Source organism: Lycorma delicatula, chromosome 13 (assembly GCF_047948215.1).
Source record: "Lycorma delicatula isolate Av1 chromosome 13, ASM4794821v1, whole genome shotgun sequence".
NCBI lineage: Eukaryota > Metazoa > Arthropoda > Insecta > Hemiptera > Fulgoridae > Lycorma > Lycorma delicatula.
Window position 1 is genome coordinate 4,918,659 of NC_134467.1, and position 21,271 is coordinate 4,939,929.

The window sequence follows — 21,271 nt, forward strand, 5'->3', positions numbered from 1 at the left end:
GGAACTATTTTGAAGTGATAGACTCCATTTATGCTTGGATTATAAATAAAAAGTTTTTCTGAATCAGTCTCATTACTTTATTTACAGACCTCGTAAGTAGATCAGGACTATGCAGTACTGTCTATCATTTACAACAATGAACTAGGTTTAATTTTGGCTGGGACAATGTCCTGGTATGTACTTTTATGTCAAATAGTACTGCTTAATGAAAAAAGTCTTAACTAATTGGGAAACCGGTTTCCCCTCTAGGCATACTTACTATGTATACCTGACTGGGATGGGATATTTTTGCCATGTTTATGAGAACTTTGTTTTCCATGTAAGGTTGCTTAAAACTTTCATAAAATGACTTGATTCATTTAATTTTATTTAAAGTTATTAATATTAATATTTTTTTGCAGGTTGTACAACACCAACCAGTTAAATATGAAATTTACCCATTATCACCGCTCTCTAGGCATAGGTTGAGTAAGTATATATATTTTACATATATTTTTTATATTAGTTTTATGCAGATGTAAGTTATGTTTTGACCGTATTGTACAGCTTAATGACTTGATATTAGTACAGTGTCGGTTTTGGTAACAAAAAAAAGTTTGCTAATATGTTTACTATATTTTAATGTTTCATTTTTATTACACCATACTCGTAACTTTATTTTATTTAGTCTGCAATATTTTTTGTGAATATTCTGAATTAATGCTCAATATTTTTGCCTTGAGTTTTAAAAGATTGTTTTTTTATGCAGGATCATAAACTACGGCAATGATGGATGGTGTAAGACATAAAACAGAAATGTTATAATTTAAACATCAAATAAATATTTTATTTTCAATTTTAGTGGAGTATGATAAATTATAAAAAACGAGCTACAGTAATTGGCTTATAGTTAAAACAAAAATTTGCTACTTAGTTAATGTAATTTTGTAAAGCTATGATAACATCAATACGCTAAAAAAAAAAAAAAACATAAGTTTTAAATCGCTTTCTAAAAAGTAGTCAGATGAGCATTAAGTGCTCATCTGTTATTCGTTCTGTTCAGTGGTAAAACAGAAGTCGGTAAACAACACGGTAGTAAATTTCTGGACGTGGCACTGTCAGGTTCCATTAATAATTTTGTTATGTTTGAAGTAATAATATTATGAATGACAGTGCTATGAGAGATTAGTGCTGGGATATCTAGCCTCTTGCCTAAAGTCAAAAATATTTGGACAACTATTGAACTGATAAATGATAGCTACAGTGATTTGGGGCTACAAAGGAAATTTTGGTAATAGAATTCATGGAGGCTGGGTTTACAGTTGAATTCAGATGTTTATTATAAATCTCTGTAGAACTTTAAGAGATCAACTGAAAACAAACTGTGATAAGTGTTGTTCTTCTGCATGACAGTATGCCGCCCCAATTTTCAAGCTAAATAAAGGCTTTACTTGAGAAGTAAAGCCTATTGGGAAATTTTTGACTACCCTGTTACAGCTGATTTGGCATCGAGGGAATTTATCATGTATCTCTTCTGGCTGTATACCTACGTGGTAGTGGAGTTCTTTAATGAACATTACTAAAGCTGGCATCGGTATGATACAATCACAATTGCTGTATTAAAAAAAAAATTGTTCTGGTTCAGAGGTAAATATTTAGCATATAAAAATGCCAAGTCTGACTTGGATTCGAATTCAGAACCATCCTAATGAAAAACAGAGATACCACTGCTTTGTCGTGGCGGTCAGCATAGCAGTAAGTTTTGTATAGTAAAATTTTTTCCTATTTGTTTTAACCAAGGCTAAGGATTTTTAAGTCTGTTAATTTTTTTTTCCACAGGTATAGTTAAGAGAAAAGTATTTGTATTGGATCTAGACGAAACATTGATCCATTCACATCATGAAGGTGTAGTACGACAAACTGTTAAACCAGGCACACCCCCTGATTTTGTATTAAAAGTGACTATTGACAGGCATCCTGTCCGATTTTTTGTGCACAAACGACCTCATGTCGATTTCTTCCTTGATATTGTAAGTTTTTTGTATTTGTTAAAATTTACATTTAAATTTTCTTAGGTTTATATGTTTTTGGTTGACAGTTATTATCTTGAAAAACGCTGTGTTATCTTCAATAATCATTTTTTGTTGCTAATGACACCGATTTCTGCTTGTACTCTGGTAGAATCCATGTCATCTCAGTTATTTTAATGACGTGTTAATAAATATGTTTTAAAAAAATCTTAAATAAAATTGGCTGTGTTGTAAGTTCATTTTTAAAACTCTTAATACATTCATGATCTGAAAATTGTGTTATTGTTTTTAGATTTACAGGGCATGTTGTGTTCTTCTATTGAAAAAAAAATTCAGAGTTAAAAACAATTATTTTACTTAAGATAATGTTAAGGGTTTTCAAAGGGTCATTAAATGTAATAAAAAAATTAAAAAAATACTACAATACTACAATTTTAATATACCCCTCTGTATGTCATTTGATGTACCATTTATTAGGTTATAAGTTATTTTTTAATATATAAAACAAAATTATTATTATTTTTTTTTAATAGTGTTATACACAGTTTTTGTGCGAAATCTTTTGATAGATATCTACCGTGCAAAAAAATTAATCGAAGAAAAAAAGCAGATTGACTTTTACTTAACATATAAAGTAATTGATTCCTAGTTTTAAAATCTCATTTTAGTGTGCTTTTTGAAACACTGTATGGTAGTAGTAGTTTTTTTTTTTTTAAAGATGAGTTGTTTTATAAAATAAAACTGAAATATTTGCAACACTGTTAAAAAAAATTCAGTTTTCTACATCATAAATTTCAGAAATGTGTTCAGTTAATTTATATAATCATAATCAAGCACAGCCAAAAAAAGTCAAAATAAAATTGTGCCCAGGAATCATTAAACACTGATTTTAAGCAAGCATCTATGCTTCTCTTTACATCTTGTGTGTATCTTATAATATTATTTTAATTGAATAAAATCTTTTAATCGAGAAAATTATGAGTGCATAATGTATAAGAACAAGTCTGGATGTGTTGTTTTGTTAAGGATACAAGAATCAACTCTAAAGTGAGGCTTTGACATTTTATAAGTCGTAAAATGAAAAAGCAAAAAAAAAACAAGATGCTTTTTGTTTAATCTTCCTTTGAATGAAAAAATCAACTTAAAATGACACTTTTTATAATTGAGTGGAACGAAAAAGATTTTAAATTTTCACTAAATAATTTTCTAGTGTATATGATCATATGGCAAAAATCCGTATTCTCTTTTTTAAGTTGTGTGATAGATACCACAGTTGAGTGATATCAGAAAAATTACAGTAGAAAAATATTTATTACTATTTATGATTGAATGATATTTGAAGTGGATACTTCAGTTAAGTTATTTTAAATGTTATTTGTTTTACATATGATGTTAAATTATTTAAATCTATTCACTTTCTGTTAAGATGTAGTAATTTTGAAAATTTGTGTGTGTATATGCATATTCGCATATGTATGTTTGTGAATCTTCTTTTACTTACTGTGTCTGCAACATAAAATTTGACAGGAAAACACATCTCTTTGCATTATCTTACTCTTACTTATATTCCAGTTTAATCGATGTGAATTTTGCTTTTGTGCAAAGTATTTGCTCTGCTCTATAATAAACTGATTTCGCTTAGTTATTTTTTCTGTTTGTTACTTTTTTGAATTGTTAATTGTTGATTTTTAAAACTGTTTCTATGAGGGCTGTTTTTTTCAACTTCCGATCTAAGTATTTAAGTCTTCTAAATAAACAAGATATAGGCGGCAGCCAGATCTACATGTCATACGATTGCACCTCCCACCCACCACTACCTCTGCCATTGTCGGCTTCATTGCATCAGTCCGAGCCGAGCTACGAGCAATTGAACATGGTCGCTATGATTGATGCCCCGCCAAGTGCGATACATTTTCTTCAAGCAGACGGATGTAGAGCTGCTGAAATTCGTCGCAGAATAATTTTAGTGTACGGTGAAAACTTTATGAGTGATGGTAGTGTATGGGAATGGAAGGAAGGGTGAATGGACATCCATGACGATGGTGAGCAAAGGATGCAAGTCTGTCGCTACTGTTTTGTCTGTTTGAGCATATTGATGATTTTGCCCGTGACAAACAGAGGTTTACGATAAACGAACTTTCAAGGTCTTTTCTGTACACAATCGAAACTAAAGTCCTAGGATACTGGGAACTGTGTGCACATTGGGTCCCGAAAATGTTGAGTGATGATCACAAAATGTAGTGAATGGCATCAGCCTTAATGTTTTCATGCGTTACGATAATGAGAGGAAGATGGTTTTTTAAGTCTATCGTTACTGGTGATGAGTTTGGATCTAGTATGACAACACAGAAACCAAAGAACAATCTAAGCAGTGGATGCTCACTTCTCCAAACAAGCTGAACAATTTCAAACAGTTACCGAGCAACAAGAAAACAATGGCTATAGTTTTTTGGGACCATAAAGGTGTCTTGTTGGTGGACTTTATGAAGCAGAGGACAACAATAACAAAGGAAGTTTATTGAGATTCTTTACATCACCTCTGCAGAGCAAACCAGAACAAACGAAGAAACTTGCTCATCTACCGTGGTTTTGATCCACGACAATGCACGACTGCTCTGTACCAACATGATGCAAGACCTTCTCAAACAATTCAAGTGGGAGGTTATTGACCATCCACCATATAGTCCAGACCTAGCATCTAGCGATTTTCACCTCTTTAGAGAATTGAAGATATGGTTGGGCGGACAACACACTGCGCCACCAATGAAAAACTTAAGGAGGCTTTCAAGACGTATCTTATTTCCTCATTGGCAGCAAACTTCAAGCAGAGGTCATTGGAAAGCTGGTGTCACAATATATCAAATGCCTCAATCGTTTTGGGGATTATATTAAAAAAATAAGTTAGATACTACTCAACTTTTAGTAATAAAATCATTTTGTTATGTTAGTATGTCTTTTATTTTAATATTCAATTAAAGGTTGAAAAAAACAGCCCTCACACGTAGAAAATGTTAAATTTTTTAAAAAATCTTTAAATTGTATAGTTTTCATTCTAAATTAATTTAGCTTCAGTATTGGTCAGTTAAAACAAATTACAGAAAATACTGTTAATAAAAATTGTCTTTCTTTGCTGAGATTTTAACACAAAATTATATGTCAAATAATAGACAATAGAGGGATAATATTTATTACCCTTCTACCGCAGAGGCCTTGGTTTAAAAGTATCTTTTCGGTTATCACCTATATTATGTTTGAATATAAATAAATTGTTTCATATTGTTTACAGGTATCACAGTGGTATGAACTAGTTGTGTTTACTGCTAGTATGGAAATATATGGTGCTGCAGTTGCCGATAGATTAGACAATAATCGTGGTATATTGAGGAGGCGATATTATAGACAACATTGTACGCCTGATTTGGGTTGTTATACTAAAGATTTATCAGCAATATCGGCCGATTTATCTAGTATATTTATTTTGGATAATTCACCCGGTGCTTACAGGACTTATCCTGGTTAGTAAAATGTAACAATTTCTTGAATTATACTTCAGAAGCAGCAAAGTAATTCGTACATTTGCTGATGTGTTTATTTAAACGATTCTTATAAAACTTTATTTTTATCTACTGGGGTGATGAAATTTAAGTAATGTATATTCAGAAAAATCATCCTTATTAAATTTTAATCTTTTAACAAGATAATAATAATGAACATATTTTAAATAAACAATTTTTTTTAAAATAATTTTCCACCTCAAGCAGCAAGTCTCATGAGCTGTTGTGATTTCAGTGATCCTGTTCTTGTCTCTTCCTGTAGCACATCCATGCATCTGTAGCTGTCCCAAGGGTAATAATCCAAGATAATCTTTGGCAGCTTATTATGATCCATCTATTATAAATGTTGATACCACTATTGCTGGTATTTCTTAATTTTGTAATAAATGATTAATTGAAGATTGCATTAATTGACTTGTAATTTCATCATTATGGAGTATATCCTTTCTGCTGGCACTTAAAGTAGATCTACAAAATCTCATTTCTGCAATTAGGAGGTTCTGTTTTTCTTTCAGATTCATCATCGAAATCTCAAAATTATATTGTCCTGCAGGGCAGTGAACATGTTTTAGAACCTAAGCATTGTCTTCTTCCTCATTTCATTTTTTAAAGATTTATATGTCATTTGATACAAATAACAAAATCATCAGTCATTCTTGTTATTATTGTCTTCTTTTCTAAAATGATGAAGTGTAAAATAAATATGATCAATAATGATCAAATATGTAAAATTTATTCAGCGATTTGATTTATCCAAAATCAAATTGCATCTGATTGGTCGAGAGCCACATAAAATCGTCAATGTTTTATGTACTGAGATCTCTATATGTATTCGTGCTTGATTTTTTGGTAATTCATTCAACATCTGTTGGAGTACATTCTCATTGTCAGATTTTATAGCCTGGTCATCAGTAAATTTATACATTTGCAAAAATTACCTGATAAATATAATAGTAGACGCGCCTAAAATGATCATTTTATCCTTCTACTATTGAATAGCACCATATTTACATAGAAAGTAAATTAAATAGTTGAAATGACACATCTTTGTTAGATATCCACATTCACAAATTCTGAGGCTGCTGTTGTAACACATATTTTAATTGCACAGAGATACCTCTTTTAGATATAACTTCTCAGATCATTTCTTAGCATTCCATTAAAGGTTTAAAACAATTTAAAACTGGTTGAATTAAGCTTTATTCTATAATTTGTTTTAAACAAAAACATTGTCAGTTCAAGGGCATCCTTTTCTAAAGCCTGTTTGTTCTATCAAAATTATTTGTTCATAATTTGTTGCAACAAATTTTTTTTTTTTTACAGATTATGTATAAGATATAGTTTACAGCCCAGTGCAACTTATAAACATTAAATATTAATATTATATTTTAAAAAATATGTATTTTTACATTCCTGGAAATAGCTGTAAATCTCCATTAGCTATAAAAGAAAATATGGTGACTGGTAAACATTTTGGTGTGGGTTTTTTTTTGTTGAAAATCTTGATGTTTCATGATTCCTCTAATTGAAAAACAAAAAACCAACGGAAAATTGTGGAAGGAATTATGAATAAATATACAAGATTGCCAGAAAGTTTTGGGACAGGCCTACATTTCATCGAATCCACTTTTATCCCTAAACTAACAGCATTTCAGTCAATGTTTTTGCATGATGTTATTAAACATCTAATTATGAGTTTTCAGTAAAAATTCCACTGCTCTAACTCTAAATACTTTTGTAAATAGAATGTTTTTTTTGTTTTTAAAACATGGATAAAAAACCTGCTTTCCAATTAAAAAATGTTTTCCTCAAAAGCAGTTTCGTCCTACAGCTATGGAACATTTACTGCATCTTTGTTATGGCATAAATGATCATAAAATAATAATATAACTTGGGGACAAAAAAATTCCTACTCATTTGACCACCTCAAACAAATGGGCTTTGGGGGAGGGGGGAATTCGGTCGTAAAATTGGGGATTTTTGTTTTGTGATAACTCCCAATTGACAACATTTATATCTATTCTAGTTACATAGCTGTTTTCTCCGTGTGTTGTTTGTGATGGATCGGCTGCTTGCGCATTCTCTTATGACCTTGTTGTGTCAGATTGTTGTTTATAATCTCGCTACACTTTTTACTATTTTGTGAAAGTAAATTCTGTAGAGATGGGGATTTATCTGTATCTGAAGATACCACCAAGTGACTAATTATTAGTATGCACAAGTGCGGTAACTCATACTGCAATAGCATCTAAACTTAATATGTCTAAAACATGTGTATAAAACACAGCGAGACATTTTAAGGAAGCTGGCACAATCATACAGCGAGACATTTTAAGGAAACTGGCACAATCATACCTATCACAATGATCTTCCACAGTACATGTTTCAAGCAGAGCTAACATTTTAAAATAACAAAAGAGGTCATAATATTGGAAATTCCTTTTGAACAACAGATATTCAGATATTTTCTACACCAGAGGTGCTTACTTGAATGTCAGATAGTTTCAGTTTATTCTGTTAAATAGTTTTTTTGCTGTTACTGTTTGTCTTTATTTATCGAATGATTCCTCGTAGATCTAGATTTTTTATATTCTATTAAGTGTGTAATCTCATTTGATTAAATATTTATTGATAATGCCTTAAGAAATATGTTATTTTATTCTGTACTGGTTTTATTTATTAAAGTAAACTTTTTCATGTTTGCTTTAGGTTTTATTCATATTTAGTACTTTCTTAAAGATCTTTGTTTTTTTCAAAACATTGTTTTATAAATTATACAGTAAATAGTTACAATATTAGCAGTCAGTAATAATAAATTTAAACCCCCAAATAGCTGGAAAATACAAAAATAAGAAACAACAAAAATATAATTAAAATAACATGTAAAACCCGAACATTAAATTGTACAGAAATAATACATTAGTACAGAATACGCAAATTTATATCTAAACATATATAATTAAATTACGGTATTTTTTTTTTGTCTTCAGCCATTTGATTGGTTTGATGCGGTTCTCCAAGATTCCCTATCTAGTGCTAGTCGTTTCATTTCGGTATACTCCCTACATCCTACATCCCTAACAATTTGTTTTACATATTCCGAACATGGCCTGCCTACACAATTTTTTCCTTCTACCTGTCCTTCCAATATTAAAGCGACTATTCCAGGATGCCTTAATATGTGGCCTGTAAGTCTGTCTCTTCGTTTAGCTATATTTTTCCAAATGCTTCTTTCTTCATCTGTTTGCCGCAATACCTCTTCATTTGTCACTTTATCCACCCGTCTGATTTTTAACATTCTCCTATAGCACCGCATTTCAAAAGCTTCTAATCTTTTCTTCTGAGATACTCCGATCGTCCAAGTTTCACTTCCATATAAAGCAACGCTCCAAACATATACTTTCAAAAATCTTTTCCTGACATTTAAGTTAATTTTTGATGTAAACAAATTATATTTATGACTGAAGGCTCGTTTCGCCTGTGCTATTCGGCATTTTATGTCGCTCCTGCTTTGTCCATCTTTAGTAATTCTACTTCCCAAATAACAAAATTCTTCTACCTCCGTAATCTTTTCTCCTCCTATTTTCACATTCAGTGGTTCATCTTTGTTATTTCTACTACATTTCATTACTTTAGTTTTGTTCTTGTTTATTTTCATGCGGTAGTTCTTGCGTAGGACTTCATCTATGCCGTTCATTGTTTCTTCTAAATCCTTTTTACTCTCGGCTAGAATTACTATTTCAACAGCAAATCGTATCATCTTTATCTTTTCACCTTGTACTGTTATTCCGAATCTAAATTGTTCTAAATTACAGTATAAGAAACAATAAATTTTTTATATACATTTATATATGTATATATTTATTGTTGTAGCGGCAGAAAAGAATTCATATACATGCTGAGAATATGCATGCTGGTGAATATGCATCTCTATAATTTTAATAAATTAAATTATGTTTTTAATTAAATTTTATAAAAAAATATTCTAATAAAGCAGACTTTTTTTTACAAAAGTACTGAACGTGGATAATTAACAAAAGAAGTCAAATAATATTACAAATATTTTTAAAACTTGCTTCATACGTTTTAGTCATACTTCAATCAAATTACTATCATCATTGCATGAGTTTAATTATTGGCTTAATTTGGATTTCAAAAGATTTTTTACACCTGCACCTTTAATTTCCAGCCTTAACTTATATCCTTATAGGGGGGATGTTTGCAAAAATAATGGTTGAATATTGTATTGTCACCCGACCTTAGTAACTGTACAAAATTTCATCAGTAGGTAATGGTCAAGAAGTATGTTACATTAAGGATGCAAGATTTGAGGACAAACTTGAAAAAAAGTTACTGAGAAAAAGATTGCGATTTAAAATAAAGCAAGTAATAAAATAAATTTATTTTTAATAAATAATATATTCTGCTGGTAGGAAGTGAGTGATTTGCTAAATTATTTATTAATATTGATTTTATTATTTTGGCCGTATTTACATCGCTATAATTTCGTATATTTAAATAATTTTCAACTATTAATAGAAATTATAACCAATTCGTCTTTTTTTTTTTTCTAAAGTAGTATTTTGATCAAGGTTCTTTAAAGGTTTCCCTTGAAGCATTCCAATTAAATGTTAAGAGAATTTCTTCTTTTTTTATTTGTAAAGTAATTTACCTTTCATTTCTAATGTAATTTATAATTGTTTTCTGATCGGAGTGAAGTAATTATTTATATGGAAATTTATTTATCAAACCAGTAAACTAGCCTGTAGAATTTTAAGTAATGTAACATTTATATTAGATTAAGATGTATTAATTTCTTAATAATATATTTATTATGTTTCAATTTCTGAATACATTTTTTTTTTTATTTTTTTTAGATAATGCAATTCCTATAAAATCATGGTTCAGTGATCCGATGGATACAGCGCTACTGAATCTGCTGCCAGTACTCGACGCACTCAGGTTTACTCAGGATGTACGCTCTGTTCTCAGTCTTAATTTGCATTTACATAGGCTGTGGTAGCAGCGTTACATAAGAGGTATATATTTATATTATGAATTACTTTACTGAAATTAATCTTTTTAAGATTCATATTATTCCTCTGTACTGTTAAATTATATTTAAATTCTATTAAATAAACCATCTAGTACAGAATATTGAGATAAGACATATCTTATCTTTATTTTTAATGAAAGTAGTTTTGCAGATCGCATTTTCAGCCACAATTGAAATAATGCGGTTATTACATAATAAAAATATAAAAACAAAAAAATACTAAAGCGCTGCTTTTATTAAACTGCAACAGATAGCAGCACTTGTGTAATTTAATATGCAATTATCATTATTGTAGTTTTTATACTTTTAATATGCAGTAACGGAATTATTTCAATCATGACTGAAATGCGGGTTCCCATAAAAGTACTTTCATGAAAAATTAAGGTAAGAATGTCTTATTTCAATATTTCTGTACTAGATAGTTTGTTTAATAAAATTTAAATATTTTATATATATATATATATATATATATATATATATATATATATACACACGTGTGTACATGCATGCATACATATGCGTGTGCTTGCGTATGGGGGTGTATGTGTGTAAAGATCCATGATATGTATTTTAAAGTAGGTTAGTACATGTTGAGAGAGAGCCTTTAAGGAGAAAACACTCTGCCAGTATGAATGTTGATATAGAAAATATTAAAAAATATTTGTATGAGGTGTGTTTTTAAAGTAAGGTCTGTGTTAAAGTAAAAACAACACAAAATTTGTAACTTAAACATGAAAAATACATTTTTATAGTAGTTTTCTTTATAGTTGCATTCAGTTTTAACACATTTTTCATTGTGTTTCATTAACTTCTTTATTCCCTCTTGAAGAAATTCTACTGCCAGTGACTTGCCGCACATAACACCTATTTTTCATTTTGTCGTCATTGTTGAACCTTTATGAAGCCAGTCATTGTGAAGCAAAATAAAATAATTGCTGGTGCTGGGAGCTCAGGGCTAGAGATCGAAAATTTTCCATCAAATTTTTCTGATCACCTGATTTGCTGACATTGTCATACAAAGCCAAACTTCTGCAGGATAACATCCCACGATGTTTTTCTAAGATTTTTTAACTTTTTGCAGTATGAATCAACATTCACAGTAGTTCTGTGATCACTAAATTTGTCAAGAAAGACATCTTTTTTGTCCCAAAAAAACAATAGTCATAAGCTTCTTTATTGAATGTTCTTGTTAGAAGTTCTTTGGTGTAGGGAATGATGAATGCTGCGTCTTGATGTTCAAATAAGAAATTAGGTTTAATCTCCGGTAAAAGTGTGATCAAACTATTCATCACCTTTTTTTTAATGCTCAAAAAAAAATTCATGTGCTGCAGCCAGATTGTTTTTCTTTATGTGTATGTTTGTTAACTTCATCAGTTCACATCTGGCACACAATTTTTTATAGCCAATTTTTCAGTCAAAACTTTGTAAATCAAAGATCAGGAAATACCTAAGAAATGATGAAGCCTGTAAATAGCAGACAGATGTAGATGTGAACTAGCTACATCTTTTTGAAAAACCGCTATTTATGTCATTTGGTAAAAGGTCACATGAGCTCCCATTTGTGGATCCATAGAATTTTCTACTGATTTGTAGCAAGATGTTGAAAGTTAATACCAGAAATATTCTGTATTCATTGAAATGGGGACCGCTACCGTATACCTAAGACAATTGTGCCTGTTTTAATTTACTTATAAACATCATTTAGTAAAGATGGAGCTGAATGATGTGGAATCGCACATAAATACGCTCCTTGGACTCTTAACTTACATTTCTGAAGACCCATTGTATGGATAGTAATTCTACAAACAATGTTTTGTACATTTTGAAACAGCATTCATTTTCTTGTACTATTAAGTTTTGATCTTCTATTAAAATCAGATTTTGTAATAAATTATCTGTGCGTAAATTCTTACGTAAAATTCAGTATTCATTCATAACTCTTTTTTGCAGAATTCAGTAGCGGAATATTTCTGTGTCCAAGAATAAATGTATTAAGTAATAGTGTCAAACGATGATATGCTGTTCTGCAACCAAGTTCCTTATCTGAGATTAATTTCACTTCAGTAGTAACTTTTTCTATACATTCAACTGCTGTTTTGTGTGGAGAGAGATAAAATCATTTCACGCCCAATATTACAATATTGAAGGTGATCTAAATCTTCTTTAAACATACAAAATTGACTTCTTCCTCCCTTAAAACAGTTTCTCTTACTAATTGTAATAATGACATGTTGATAGCACTACTAATAGATGAAAAACTAAAAAATGACTAGTCCTGTGCTCAGGTTGATAAACTCATAGCGATTGGATTGTATATTATATATTGCAGATAACGACAAAAAGTCTTCTTACCTGCAACCATTAACAAATTGCAGTTTATTTATCTATAACGTTTACATTTATTGTAAAATAATTTTTTATTGTTTCAGTACTATTATTAAAACAGTTAAATATGCAAAATTTAATAAATGCACAAATGTAAGTAATATAATACTCAATTACATAAGTTTTGCATTTGGGAAAATAGGAACAATAATTTGGTGCTACAGATGATATCAATTCAATTAGAATAAAGTGAGAGAAACCTAAAAAGAATGCCTTTAATTTGTAAAAACGCCTTACTTTTCTCTGTATTAAAATTAAAGATTACCAGTGTATCGGACCTGTTAGGAAGCCTGAAAAAATTTCTAACGTTCATTGTGATGAAGAAATAATACTATATCAATTAACAAAGCGGTTAATACGTTCATAATGTATTTGAATATCCAAAAAAACTAAAGAAATATTAATTTTTTTAGGCAGATTACAATTTTATGTTTTAATTTCTTAGTGTTCAGCATGATACAATAAAGAAAGACTTTCAAAATACACCTCCATTAAACTATAAAAACCATTCTCAAAAAATTATGTTTGAAGACAATCGTTTTTGTTACAGTATCATTTTTTTGTGCCACGTGAAGGTATCATGAAAAATGGAAATAGAAGAGGAAAGGAATGTTTTACCAGACTTGACAAAAAATTATAACAGATAGAATTCAGTTTTATTCAAAAATGTAGCTGTCGCATTTCAAAAATTATTAATTGATTGAAAATATCAAAACAATTTAAATACAGCATTAGACATGCGGTATAAATGTGAATTCAATTAACAAAGTCATATTTATCCAAGTTTATGTAGAGAGCATTACTGTGAAAATGAACTTTTTGAATAGATTATGTAATAGATTATGTCATCAGTAATGTCATTACTGATGACATTAAGGCTTATCGGTTAGGTTAGGTTAGGTTAGGTTAAACATCACATTAATTCCATAATGTGATGTTTTAATATATTAATAAGGGGCTTAATATAATAAATTTCATACAACGTGAAGTTTCTATGTTTGTGTTAACTTTTCTAAATTGTCTAAATTATTCAACCGGAAGTAATTGCTATTTATATCCTGGTAATCAAGAAGTTGCCTTCTTTTAATACATCAGGTAAGTTATAAGTAACAATATATACTAGGATAATTTAATAATTAAAGAGATGAATGGTAAGAGAGGAATACCTATTAAATAGAATATAGTGAAACTGACTTCAAGTTGGTATCAAACATAGAAAATATCTGCTATTCAAAAAGATTTCTGTTACTAAAACTTCTTTATTAAAATGTGTATTGTAGAAGACAATATATGTATATATGTATTCCTGATCTTGCCGCTAAGGAAGCATGTACTCAACCCGCATTCAATACTTGTATTCTTTCCTCTGATTTTTCAAATTTTATAACACAACGATGCGAAAGGAATGGGAGAATAAGTGGAATATGACGGTAGATAACAAACTACGACTTGTGAAGAACATGATACATCCTTGGTTTTTATCCAGTAGAGAAAGCGGGAAAGATGAAGTTGTTCTTTGTCTTCTATGGCTAGGCCGTACCAGACTATCACAAGTCATCTTATGTTGCTGGTGTGTAACCTCGATATAACTCCTGTTTAACTGTTCACCGTATTCTTGTGGACTTTGGAACTTTATGCAACCTTGCATTGCAGGTTTAAAGTGTCTACCGCAATATGTCATATTCTGAACGACAATGCTACCATGGATTGATAAAGTAATTGATTTTGTTTATCGCTTAGGAATATATTGTCGGTTGTAATACTTTTATTTTTATTTCTGTTTATTTTATTTCTTTTGTTAATTCTTGTTTTTATCATTTATACATTACATTGTTTTTTTCTTTTGTTTGTGTACTGTTTATGTATTCTATATACCTGTTTTTTAGTTAATTTTCAATTTTATTTTTACTTTAGAAGGGGCCTTTATTATCCTCTTGGACTTTGTTGAGGTTTATTTATGTTTATTTAAATTTTATATATTCTGTTTGCTGTTATTTTTTAAATGAAGTTCTGTCAAGTTTCTTTTTTTTTGAAGTTTCAGCTGTGATATTAGTTTTAAGTAAATTTTTTTGGGATGTTAGCTGTGATAGTAGTTGTAAGTTTTTTGTTTTTAATGTCATTTTATGACATCTTTGATCCGGGCAATGGTAACAGAAAAACAAGCTTTTTGCCTAAAAAAGATCCAAGATAAGCTGAATTCCTGTAAAACAAAATTCCTGGGTTCCGTCTCAAAATTAATATTTTTTTTACAAGACAAGACATCCGAATTCACTTATACCTGAAATTAAATGTTGGGTTTCAGCTGAAGATAATGGTTTTTTTAGATTCCATATTAGCTTTTGATGGAACTTGGATTCATCATTTTTAGCTGGAATTCTAATATCAGAGTATGGAATGAAGACATCAGAATTCAGCCATCAGGAGAAAATTCAAAATTTACTTAACCTTCTCCCATCACAATGATCCGTGCTTGATTAGCGCTCCGCGAAAATATGTTGGTATCTGATTGCCTCCCTTCATAGTCTTATGCTATCCTCTTGTGAAAAAATTTCAAAAAATTACAGTATATTAAAGAGATTTAACAGATTCTGACAAAAAACATTACGATTGGATATTTTTTATGCCTGTAACAAAAAAAAATTGAAACAGTACAAAAATTACGATAATTTAATTGCAGAATTTTTTTGCGCATTTCTACCGCGTTTTTTATTAGCAAAATTTTTTTTTTTGCTTTGCGTTTATGAAACAGTTTCCTGATTTTAAAAATAATACTTTCAAACAAATCGCTTGAAAATTGGGCAAAATATGATGAAAAACCCATGTCATAAATCACAGATTTAGTAACAGATGTTAGTAGATTCAGAAAACTACGTTTTATAAAAATCCCCACCACTCAAAAGGCTATTCAGATTGACAAAAAACCATTTTTACCGTATACTGTTATTCATTACGAATCAATATGTGTTACATGTTTATCGATATCATTTGTCAGAAAAGATATTTATAGACCACAAAAGTGGTAGTGTCTAAAAGTGACATATTTATGACCACAAATTCCTTCTTTTTTTTGTGTGCCGTATAACATAATTTATTATGTGTTTCAATATATCGATATGTTGCTACTAAGATAAGCTATTTTTGTAAATAATAAATAAATCCATAATCGTCATAGCAATTATAATACACAAGTCACACACACACACACACATACAGAAGCACATTTCTGAGAAAAAAAAATGGTCATATTCTTTCTAGTCTAAGTAAAACATTTTACATCGTATAAACGTCGTTCAAATTGTGTAATAAAATCGATTCCTTTGTGAATATAAAATAAAATAACCGACTTAGATGCCATATAAAATGATTTTGTTACAGTGTTTTAAAACTGACGCCGTGCATAACCAGTTCCAAGACTAAATGATCTGAAAAGCTTAACAGCCAGTAGAGGTGTGTAACAGTAGAGGTGTAACAGCCAGTAATGGTGTTTTGGGGATATAAAGTTCAAAATTATTGCAATTATTTGGAAGAAGAATGTACAGTCAGCAGCAAGTACTTTTGTGATAATCTAAAATATAAAGCGAAATAGAAGAAAACATCCTGGTTTTCTTTCAAAATGCCTTATTATTTTGCATGAAATGCCTGTTCCCATACAGCTCAAAACTATTCAAAAGTCAGGGTGGGATGTGTTGCCACATCCGCCTTACATTCTGAACTTGCACCAACAGACTTTTTGTTTGTTTGGTCCTTTCAAAGAGTTTTTACACGACACCGAGTTTATGACAACAAGCCGGTCAAGAATGCAGTACAAAAATGTCTTAAACAATGAGGTGAAGAATTTTTTACTACTGGATTAACAAAGCCGACAAAAAATATGCGACAAATACTTAAGTCTCGCTGGGGATTATGTTGAAAAGTAGTATTAGTTCCATTGTTATTGAATAAATAATCATTTTTATGCAGTCATTTGTTTCTTTAATTATTGAATCCTTTGTTCTGCAATGACCATTTTGTTACATTGAAATTTAAGTGGTGTAATTATAGAAGTTTAATAGTTTAATTTTGGAGTAACCGTTTGTTGCATTGAACAATGATTGTTATTGTTTACATTTTTCTTTTATCAATGTTTTTTTTTTTTACAGATGTAAGTAATACCTGTGTCTATGTGGTTCCAGCAGCATCGTCGTACCAACCGTTGTATTCATCTTCATTGCCGTTGTTTATCGCTGTTATCATTATTAACACCTTCTTTGTCATCATCGTCGTTATAAACACCATAATCCAGTTTACAACGTAATCAGAAATATATCGATATGAAAGTGAAGATTGTTGTTTTCGGCACAGGAAGCCAATTAATAATATATTGACAAAGTGTTTTGTTTAGTAAGGTGTATACATATACATGTAAAGTATATATATATATATATATATATATATATATATATATTAGAAAAAAATAATGAAATAATAGATGTACAATTTCTCTTAATTAATTATTATTATTGACTATTTATAGAATGACAACTACTAGAAGAAAAAAATGGTAGTAAATAGGTAAAAAAAAAAACATGGAAAAACAAATTATGTACTTTAAAAAAAAATAATAAAAAAAATGTTATTCAGGCTGAGCCAGTTTGAATTAATAATAGGTAGGCCTGCATTATAAACTTGTTTATTTGGTGCCAGGTCAAATTCGATTACTGTTGATTATGTAATTCTGTTCAGTAAGAAAAAAATCAGATTGATTTATAAAATTTTTAAATTTACATCTGCATAATGTAAAATTATTGATTTTTTTTTTACAATCTAAGTTGTATTATAAAATTATGTTTAAAATTAGATGCATAAGGTTAAATTTAGGATAGAATTTACAAGACGGTTAAAAAAAAAATTTGTGGATAAAATCCACTTAACATAATATTTTGTTTAATTAAGTTCTTAATATTAATTGTAGTAGTGTGTGAAAATTCTGGATTAAATAAATACAATCCAACCCAAGTTATATTTATTATTTTTTTTTAATACGTGTGTATGCATATGTAGAAATCTACGATGTGGGAAATTTTAAATTGTGGATAATAGATGATAAGAACAGTATTTATGAAATTTTCCATTATAGAATGTAAAAAAATAAGTGTTATTTATGATTTAAATGTATTAGTTTATAAAATTGTAATATTATTATATAAAAAAAAATGACTGCCATGTAATATCTGTGAACGTTTCCATTCGGGCTATCGCATTTGAATATTTTAATTATAATTGGATAATTGTTCGGTTCATCTTTGAAGAACATTTAAATAATTTTGTTGTAACGTTTTAAAATCGCAGTAACTAGTAATAAAATACAGCCCTCGATGAGCATAATCTTGTAAAACTTTAAATACAGGTTCAATATTCTGCCTGATGACAATGTGTCAGTAAATGCTGTTGATTCTGCCGAAATGAGCCTTTGACCGCTTTTGATAAGTCTTGTTGTTCAAATTTTTATCGGACATGGAAAGGAAGTTGTTTTTTTAGATTTTACAGTAAATTGAATGATTTCTAATAAGAAACGATTTTCTTGTTGTAAAATCATAATGTAATTGAAATAAAATTTTTAAAATAAAATATGGTAAATGCTAAATTAATAATAATTTCCATAAAATATGGTTTCTGTTTATCATCAAAATTTTAATGACAGCTCATTAAATTTACTTTTTCTTTTAAAGAAAAAAAAAATTGGTCTTCTATCTTATATATCTATTAATATTTAAGAATTAACAGGATTCACTTGGGGGAGAAAGCAGGGTAAATAAACTACTATATTCTGTGAGGTTATAATTTTGAAATATATTTTGTAATGCATTGTTATGCGATGCACTAATGCAGCATAAGGTTTGGAAGTAAATCTTGAACTGCGACTCGTGTTTGGTTCACATGGCCCACCTTTATTCAGATGTGTCATTGGTAGTCTATCTGTTAAATAATCTAAACATGAGATTCTGGTAGTAGAAAGATAAAATATTCCAAATGAATAAAATAAATCTGAATTTAATCGTTGATATTTTTTTTTTTATAGTTTCAAGTAGTTTATTTGTTTATTATTTTCTTTTAATTGTTTCTCACTGTAAATTTATTTAATCGTATTAAAAACATAGGAGAGTTTTATAAAATGAACAAGTATTGACGTTAAAATCAGGGATAAATTGTATATTTATAAAGGGTAAATATTATTTACTTACCTCCATTTATTTTTTCATTTTTAGATTTATTATAATCACGTTAGAAAAATGTGCGTATAAGTTGTGTTAAAAAATCAAGACTGAAATTGATCTCAAAGGATCTAAAGATGTCTCGGTTGAGACGATGTTTTATTACTCAATTTTATATTAATATTGATAATAAATTATCCTATATATGCATAATAAAAGACCATGTATGTATAATACTATTGGCAAATTTTTTTTTTTAAGATGAACAACCATCATATAGACTATTCCAAACAGTATCGGACGTAATGTTTCATTTCATAACAAATATGAAGCTGCATCATAATTCAGTAATATTTTCTAACCTCATTCGCATATCATCACTAACACAGTCATGTCTTACCTTTACTTTTATTCCTAAAATGAACTCTAATTCTGTCGGTTACCTTACCTAGCTGCTTTTATTTGTTTTCACTCAAAATATTATGTTTAAGTATATTATTTTGTCTTATTATATAAAGGAACTAGAGGAAGGAACCGATAAGATTATCAGTCATTTTAGTTGTGGGAAAAAGAAGTAATACATATTGTAGTTGGAATAAGTGACGGGGATGTAGTAGCATTATATAAATCTTTCATAATTGTTCTTAATAAGTTGCTAATATTATATGAATGTTTACACTTAAAATTATCTGTAGAATGATTTTTGCATCGTATTTTGTATGCAATTTAATGTAAATAAGTGGTTTATAACTAAAAATAATTAATAAAGATTATAATAATGTAGGGTGCATTATAAAAATTTGATTGTTTTTTAAGAGACAATAGTTTAATTACTAAACATATTTTTAAATTTATTTTCCCGATGTGTGGTTAGTGTACTGCATTTCTCAGTTATACAATCATTATGAAAAAAAAATTAAGTTTTAAAAATTATATTGTTCGAATGATGTTCACCAGGCAGTGCTTTATGCAGTAGTTGGTAATCGGCTTATGGCCTTTTTAACTTAATTCAAATTACAGGGTTTATTCAAGTATATTTTGGATTTAAGAAACCCGTATAGGAAAAAATCACATATGCCGAGGTATGGAGAATGAAACAAAGCCAAGCAACGTTATCTACATCAAAAGATTAGGCACCCAAGAAATTTCTGTTTGAAATAATCCACTGCAGCGGTAGCTGGGTTTATAGTTGCCCTAACACTTGCTGTTACTAAATTGACTTGCGAGTAATGTATCTCTTTTGAAGTTTGGGTGTCAGGAAATTTTGAAGCGATGGGAGGTAGTTTCCACTGCTTGGTTAACATGCTCGATGTTCTCCGATCTCCTGCTGACCTTGATCTTCAGATTGGTTCTATTTTTAAAACTGAACATTTACTATAAAATTCTGTACTTGTAAAAAAATAGTGTTACAGGATGGAATACGATGTCAACGTTCAGCAGTGAAGTCTAGGCAGAACTGTCACTGGGTAGTAACAGAAGACTCACCATTCTTGAAAAAATTAATACAATGAACACGACTGCACTTCCATTGTTATCAAAATAGCACTGTAGGAAGTTGGCCCTACCTATTTTCCCTTCCATTTACTGCCTGTGCTGTCAGCTAATTAAAACTGTCAAGTTTTTATGTCGCACCTTTTATCATATATTTGCATGGTAAAAAAAAATTGTGTATTTATTGAGTTTAAATATTTTTTAATATGTAATAATGTTAAAAATTCAGTATTTATACAAATATAGTCATTGTTCTTAATATTTTTTTTTTGTTTTATTTTATTCCTAGTTCAGAAAAAACCAATTAGTTTTTACTTAATTTCTTTTTTTTGTGTATATTTTCTCCTTTTTTAAATCTATATCTAACACGGTGATTATGTCTATAAATTTTATTAATAAAAATACAAGTATTTTAACACTGACTACTAACCAAGCTAGGTAATTCACATTTTCTTTTTTTACAATTATCTCCAACAGGACGTAAAAGTAATTTTTTTTTTAGATTTTTTACAGTAAATACCACATACAATATCCTTATTGTACAATATACATGAATAAATTATGTTAAATGAATTCAAAGAGATT

General features: G+C 29.3%; 1 protein-coding gene across 3 annotated transcripts in view; it reads left to right on the plus strand.

The window, feature by feature from the left end:
* Nucleotides 1-20,947, plus strand: part of Dd (CTD nuclear envelope phosphatase 1-like protein dullard) — a 70,012-nt gene extending 49,065 nt beyond the window's left edge. For all 3 annotated transcript variants that reach the window (XM_075380940.1, XM_075380941.1, XM_075380942.1), the window contains 5 exons: nucleotides 402-468; nucleotides 1,819-2,009; nucleotides 5,296-5,524; nucleotides 10,441-10,602; nucleotides 17,144-20,947. In XM_075380940.1, the coding sequence (XP_075237055.1) occupies nucleotides 402-468; nucleotides 1,819-2,009; nucleotides 5,296-5,524; nucleotides 10,441-10,586 (633 nt within the window). In that variant the 3' untranslated portion in view covers nucleotides 10,587-10,602; nucleotides 17,144-20,947. The remainder of the gene's footprint in view (nucleotides 1-401; nucleotides 469-1,818; nucleotides 2,010-5,295; nucleotides 5,525-10,440; nucleotides 10,603-17,143) is intronic.
* The last annotated feature ends 324 nt before the right edge of the window (nucleotides 20,948-21,271 follow it).